Source organism: Lactuca virosa, chromosome 6, assembly GCF_052849685.1.
Source record: "Lactuca virosa cultivar CGN04683 chromosome 6, Lactuca_virosa_CGN04683_v6, whole genome shotgun sequence".
In the NCBI taxonomy this organism is placed as follows: domain Eukaryota; kingdom Viridiplantae; phylum Streptophyta; class Magnoliopsida; order Asterales; family Asteraceae; genus Lactuca; species Lactuca virosa.
The window spans coordinates 210848716-210856389 of record NC_136431.1 but is presented as its reverse complement, the minus strand read 5'-3'; the positions used below and the strand labels follow the sequence as shown (position 1 = coordinate 210856389).

Sequence of the window (7674 nt, the reverse complement as noted above, 5' to 3'; positions counted from 1 at the left end):
ATGCCTCAGAATTTGGGCATAACTTTGCCTTGGTACTTTATATTTTCCTCTGACGTGACCTGGATATGAATATCACCAAGTCTTAGTATTATATTCCTGGGGACTAATGATAGTCTAGATTCCTCATTAATCCCAATGCCTACATCTAGATCTATCAAGTAAGGAACAACCAAGTAGGATCGTGTCGGAGGTAAGGTCCGTTTGGTATACATAGTATAATGTTTGGAAATCCCACTTTAAATACCTCACTAAATCTAGCCTAGACATCATCCCCGTTAGTAGATCAATCAGTATAATGACTTGGAATTACCGATAAATCTTATATACAGGTTCATAATAACGACATATGACTATAAATGTAAGTTACACTGAAAGCACAAGTGTGTAGCTTAACTTATAGAGTTTTTAGCAAAAATCAAGAAAAGGTTCGAACATAACTCCGACTGGAATGCTCCTTCTCGTCTCGCTACCAGAAATCTGAGAGGATTTGAGAGTGATTAGAAGTGAAATTGTGAGGAAATGAGAAGAAGATTTGCTACGATATATAAAAACAAGGGGAAGCGCGTCACACATGGTACTGGGCGTGCCGCACCATATGGTGCTGCTCGCTCCTCAAGTTGTTTGCCACGTGTTGCTTGTTGGTTTGTCCACACCCTTTCCTTCTAGAACGTGCCATGTGTCACCATTTCATGGTGCCACGTGTCACCATTTTTCATGGGCCACATTGCTTGTCTCTTGGAGTAGTGAGAGGCCGACATGGCACGCGACGCACTCTGGTGTTCCCACGTCATCAGTGTAGGCATTTTCTTGCAGATCTTTGGACGACCATAACTTCCGCATACGAGCTCTGTTTTTGACGTTCTTTATATCCCCGGAATCCTCTCGATAAGCTCTACAACTTTCATTATGTTCTCAACATCTAAATTTTGATTTTAACAAAAACTCATATAATGACCGGTTTAGACTGTTAAAGTTTGTGCGAAATTCATAACTTATTAATATGAACTCCGTTCTCGACTGTCTTTATATCGACGAGTTCATAATCATGAGTTCTTCAATTACTGTTTAGACTGTTTCGGCTAACAAGCAACCGATATGAATTTCGATTTCTCTATCCGTAGTGTTGTGCTGAAACTTTGAAAAATCATAACATCCCCTCACGAACTCAGATTTGGATGTTCTCTATATGCACACTCTCAATTTAATGACTACTATGCCTTTCTTTTAGATTACTTAGGCTAAAAAGTAATTTATCAAAAATTCACGTTTTACGATACGTAGAGGCGTGTCGGTTTAATTGTGAAACTTTGAAGAAGCATAACTTCTTCATACGAAGTCGGATTTAAATGTTCTTTATATGTACATAATCTTTGTCGCATATACTATGACTTTGGTTAAGATTATTTATTCTAAATAATCTCCTATCCAAAAGTCATTTTTAACGTTTATTATCTCTAAATTGACTAACCTGAATCTGCGGGTGTTACACATATTGTTAACTATTTATAAGCATAGTTGTTAAACTCCCAACGTTGATCTTAAGATCTTACTATTTAATAACCTACAAGTGCAAAGTAATTACGAACTCACCTCTTTAGTTTATTATATAGTCAAATTTTAAAAAGTCTTGTAGATGATCATTATTTCATCAGTTCATCTCGAATTAGGCATATAACACTCATAATAATCCATTTGTGATCTAATGTCTTTCGTTTTTTTTTGGGAAGTGAACTTTCCTAATTAGGGTTTCGGGCCAACTTTCAAGCACCGACTAATCTCCCGCTGCAAACATGAGGCCTTTGCCTCATGTCATGGAGTCACTGCAGACGAATCTCCATGGTTACAAGGGTTGGGTAGTGTCAGGATTTGAACATGGGTCAATAGGTTCTCCACCATATCCTCCACATGTCTTACTAAGTCCCTACAACCCAAGTGGTTATCTAATGTCTTTAGTTGTACATGATCAAAATGACTGACTTAACGTCTTAAGACACTTTTAAAAAAATCACATGATAAAGTTTGCTGGAAAATATAGGTTCTTAAAAGATCATCTCTCTCTCTCTCTCTCTCTCTCTCTCCTATATATATATATATATATATATATATATATATATATATATATATATATATATATATATATATATATATATATATATATATATATATATTACACCAAATATTTTGCGGGCAAATTTGAATAGGAGTTCATTTTAGTAGGATCTTCGATCCCGATTCAATCTTACAATCATGATTTTAGAAAACGTAAAACAATCTTAGATAAAATTCTAAATAACCTTGTTTATTAGTGATGAAACTTGGTTCACCGAAGAAATGGGTTGCACTTAGTTGAGGGTCTTATCCTAACTAATTTCAAAATTGATCGGGTATTAATAGTTGATACTTACATTTTCAAACAAAATCTAACTCTTAAAAAACTATTATCCGTTGATAATGACCAGGGCCGGCGCATGGGCCGGGGCAAGCTGGGCGACCGCCCCGGGCCCCCAAATGCCAAATGACCCCCATTTTATACTTGTTATATTCGGTTATATATTGACAATCGATTGTTTTTAAGCTTAATAGACTGGTTCAGAGGCCCAATCGTCCTATACCGATTAGGTTCCAAAGAGGGAGTCATTCTGATTAGAGAGAGAAGTGTGCGATGCATTGTTAATTTCCAAATCTCAAGGCTCACCAACAATATCAGTAATGTAATTTCTATGGAAACTTTAAACATCATCACTTCCACTTCTCTAGATAACGGTTAGTTCTAGACTTATTCTATTTCTTATTCTTCTTCTTTGATTTTTGAGTTCAACCATTTCTTATTCTTCCTTTTTGATTTCTGAAACTCGATTCTTATTTCTAAAATGTCATAGGCACCAGATCACTCCTTATTCTTTCCTTCTTATTTTTGATTTGTTTTTTATAAACTAGCACTATTGCATCATACAAATTAGATTAATTAACATCTCTTGTTTTGATTGACCTCCTCTTTTCTTTAATATCCACGAGGTCAAATTCAGATTTCCTTTCCAGTTAGTGCTTCAACCGAATTCGATCAAAGAAGATCTGAATCACGCTCTATATGATTTGAACCTACGACATCGGGTTTTGGAGACCCACGTTCTACCGAACTGAACTAAGAGCGCTTTCTTATCATAAAAGATAAGACTGTAAATAAAAGGATTTGCCCCAATACATCTTGTATGCATACACTATACTAGTATCATAACAATGAAAGATTCTATATGATATGTCCAATGTGAATTTATCTCAAAAAAATCCCTCGGTACTACTCAAAGGAAGTGCTTTCTGAATGTGAACTTCAAGAATTGAGAATAAGACTTAATTGATTTCTGAATCTGAATATGTGTAAGTTTAAAGCTACTTGAAATTTCTAATTCTTTCTAAAGTTGATTCTACCATTCTAAATTTTGATTTTTTTTTCTTACGTAGTGTAATACGAATTTCAAAGTTTGATTTCAGATTTTTTATAATGATGTTTTGGCTTCTTTTCAACTGAACAGCTCGAAGGTTTTTAACAACTAACAACAACAGGTTTAGCAGGTTTTTGTCTCACATGCTATCGTAGTTGTTGGTTTAAGGCTTTCATACTAATTTGGCTTGGTATTTTGTTGTTGGGAATGCCCTTCATAGAAGCACATTGGTCAAGTTATGTCTAACGTTCATTCCATCTCTAAAGGGTTTAAGATGCTTCTTGATTTGCTGATGAACAATAATTTAATGTACCTTGCTGTTTATGTTATATCCCCACAACAGTTGTGTATTTCCAAGGGAAAACATGAAAAATAAGTGTATTTTTAAATTGTTCCTGCCATCTTGGTTCATACTTCCTAGTGTTAATTTTCTATTGATTTGTTGCAAAGGGTAAACATGAAAAAGTAAATATAATTCATTTTTGTAGGTTATGGCAACTTACTTGCATTATACTTTTTATTCATTTGATTGTTCTTATACCTCTACAATATTTTTGGTTTATTGTTTTTGTTTTGGGCCTCACTTAACAAAATATCAAAATGATCATAATTTTTTTATTGGTAATGTTATATATAATTATAAGTATATCATTATGAAAAACAAATTAGATGTGAAGTGTTATTTAATTTTTCTTTATGCTGAACCAAACAACCTGAAACCGATTAAACCACACTTTTTTGTTTGGTTAAAGTTTTAAAAGAAAAAAAAAGAAAAAAAAAAGAAAAAGAAGAAACTTATTAAACCACACCAAATAACACCCTTAAAAATGCCTCATTTTTTTTGTTCGCCCCAGGCCTCTAATCGGCTTGGACCGGCCCTACTAATGACTAATATTTTATGGAAGATACAATTAGATCTGACCATGATACTATTTTTTTCAGGTAGTGATTCTAGGAATTTGATCTATTGCCACAAACAAAAAATTTCATGAATCAGCCAAATGCTTTCTTTTTAATTTAACATGAGGCACTTTTTGAAGTTGCATGCCATACTAGATGCACGATTCCTTGATCCTAGAGTTTTACATGATTTGATTTTTACTTTTCAGTAAGAAATTAACCTGTGCATATATCCAAAGAACTTAAGCTAGAGGGCCAATCCTGAGTAATTAAATATTTTCAAAGCTCTAGGACGAGTCAGAAAAAAAAAAGGACCATTATCGTTATTATAAGTTTTTATTTTTAAATGAAAAAATATATAATAAAAAAAATTGGGCCTTGTACAACTGTCCACATTTTGCCCTCCCTCAACGCCCCATGAAGCTAGTCAATATATAAAAAACGAGTGCATATAAATAAAGTTTCGTGATCTACTTATATGCAAGCCAAGAAGAGAGTGATTTTTTTTTTTTTTTTTTAGAATAGCAGTATAGACAACTATGATTTGAGGGTTACAATATATAATATGTTTACATATAGGGCCGAAACATAAACATTTTGTTAGCAGAGGGGTTTTACTTTAAAATTTATATTCCATTTTACGATTCGGCACTATGTCATCCATCATCATTCCTTTTCGCTTCCAACTTTTACCACCTTATCCGGGCTGCGGTTCACCTGTACCTTTCATAGATCACCTGTGGACCTCACCGGAAAATCTCAGCTTCTCTCTCTCTAAAATGCCTATATTTATAGGTTGGTGGTGGCATATCTAAATTTCGGTAAGTGTGTTTGAGGGATCTATTACCATTTCACATCTTCCAGGTCACCTTTTTATCTGTTGAGTGTTTGTTTGTGGTTGTTGGCAGTGGTTGGTGGTCAGCAGAAGAAGGTAAAACGATGGGAAGACAACCGTGCTGTGACAAACTGGGGGTGAAGAAAGGGCCGTGGACGACGGAGGAAGACAAGAAACTCGTCAACTTTATCCTTACTAACGGCCAATGTTGCTGGCGTGCGGTCCCTAAGCTTGCTGGACTCCGACGTTGTGGCAAAAGTTGCCGGCTCCGGTGGACCAACTATCTCCGACCAGACTTGAAGCGTGGCCTGCTCAATGAATCAGAGGAACAGCTCGTTATTGACCTCCATGCTCGTCTCGGCAACCGGTAGCTAGTCTCTCTCCTCTTGATTGTCTTGAAATTATAGTCGATTTATCCTTTTCTAAGCATTTGCATGAGAGTAAACGTACGTACATACAATTCTCTTTTGATGTTGTAAATGATCCTCTACTTTGAATTGAGTCTTATTATATCGATTTACAATTAAGTTATGGATATTTTTATGTATTAGGTGGTCAAAAATAGCTGCACGGATGCCTGGACGAACAGACAATGAAATCAAGAATCACTGGAACACACATATCAAGAAAAAGCTCTTAAAAATGGGAATTGACCCGGTGACTCATGAACCCCTTCAAAAGGAAAATGAACCGATCAAGACATCATCATCTTCCACTGAAAAACGTTTGCTAGAATCTAAAGATCACCATTCATCACCTCTTGGAAGTGCCAATAGTACCCATGTAAGCTCAGAGGAGAACTCAAGTTCCACATCATCTGAAAATTCCCTAACCATCAATGATCATGAGACTGAAACTTTGTTTGAAAGCCTCTGTGAAGATCAAATGTTGTTAAGTCACCTGTTAAGTGAAAATGAACCTTCGTTCATGGACACATCAGCTTGGGAGTTACCAAACAATGGGCCAAGCTTCAACAACAACGACCATGCTAATGCATTCACCTCGTGGGATGATTGTGCTACATGGCTATTGGATTGTCAGGATTTTGGCGTTCATGATTTTGGTCTGGATTCTTTCAACGATGTTGAAATTGGCATCTTAAACACGGGAAACAAGTAGCAAGAATTATAATTGCAAATCTTCGTTTAAAGGAGAAGACTTGTGTTGTTTTAATGGCTTACAAGTCCAAAGACTTCATATAACAACAACATTCTAATCCTAAGAACCACAGAAATTACAGGAATTAGGGAAAAGATGGAAAAGGGTAAAAGAAAGCCCTTAGCCGTCATACATATATCACATGTTACTAAGTATCGTGTGTAGTAATTTTAGGTTTATCAATGTTTTCTTTTTATAAAAAATATATAGAACGTTGTATATGCATGTCCAAAGGAATGGAGATGGCTAGATGGAAAATATATTCTTCAGATGAACATAAATGTCAACTTTCAAGAAGTTAGAGGGGCCTTTCGTAAATATGGAATGCGGTTGTTAAATATTTTTTGTTTAGAATATTGGTTGAATAAATATACGAATTTCTAATCATCTTGGAGACTTGGACCACAACTGAAGCATTCTTTTGGATTAAATACTAGTTTAGGTTGCTATTGCTTAATTAACTATTTATTCATTTTTATGCTATTTTTTAGTTAATTACTTATTATTATTTTTTTTCTAATATATATCTTTAATTATTTATTTCAATGTTGTTTATAAATTATGGTTGAAGGAATGGTCGGAAAAAATAAAAATCTTTAATACGATTACAAATGTTTTCTATCTTCCTATTTGTCAAAGTCGATCGTCACTACTAGATTTGGATGTTTTTTTCTAAAGAACTTTTCTTTACGGATAATACTAAATTTTGTTGTCATTTATAAGTTTTGAGATTGGCTTGACTTTTGAAAACCAAACTATAAAATTCAAACAAAATTAATTTGATTGATCGGGATCGGATTTAAGATCTGAGAAAACCGATAAATCTGCTTGGCTTAATTTAATTTGGAAAAAGAGAATAAATTATCTAGATTTACTTGACAAGATCAAATATTTACGTTCCATTCAAGCGTACACCCTTATTCTAGTGAAGATGCGCATATATCATAATTTTACAAAAAAGATCTAACAAACCTTTGTTTATATTGGAGCTTATTTCACTCTTGACTGTTATGTTAGTTACAGAGGTATATTAGTAATTTAATTTGTAATTAATTAGATAACAATTTAATAGAAGGTTGTTAGTGTTATGTAATACCCAGCTGATTTATATTTACTTTTTTGTATAAGTCTATGCCAATTTGGCATATCAAGAATACAGTTTCCCTTTCTTTCTTCTTCTAATATGTAATATGGTATCATAGAGAAGAACTAAAGCTTCCGTTCAATTTTCCGATCAAGTTTCCGATTATTGATTTTCACTTTCCCAATCAGTCACTCGAATTTGATTTTCACTGATTGTGTTTTTTTCTTGTATTTGTTAGATTGTTTCGAATCGATTTC

The 7674-nt window shown here is 34.2% G+C and overlaps 1 protein-coding gene and 1 non-coding gene across 2 annotated transcripts; one reads left to right on the top strand and one right to left on the bottom strand.

Moving 5' to 3' along the window:
* Nucleotides 1-3078: 3078 nt before the first annotated feature.
* Nucleotides 3079-3152, bottom strand: TRNAW-CCA (transfer RNA tryptophan (anticodon CCA)). The gene has a single exon. It is a non-coding gene; the product is annotated as a tRNA-Trp (tRNA).
* Nucleotides 3153-5056: 1904 nt separating this feature from the next.
* Nucleotides 5057-6657, top strand: LOC145119436 (MYB-like transcription factor ODO1). The gene is made up of 2 exons (XM_079055102.1): nt 5057-5542; nt 5727-6657. The coding sequence occupies exons 1-2, from the start codon at nt 5280-5282 to the stop codon at nt 6292-6294; spliced, it is 831 nt and encodes a 276-aa protein (XP_078911228.1). The 5' UTR covers nt 5057-5279; the 3' UTR covers nt 6295-6657.
* Nucleotides 6658-7674: the final 1017 nt, after the last annotated feature.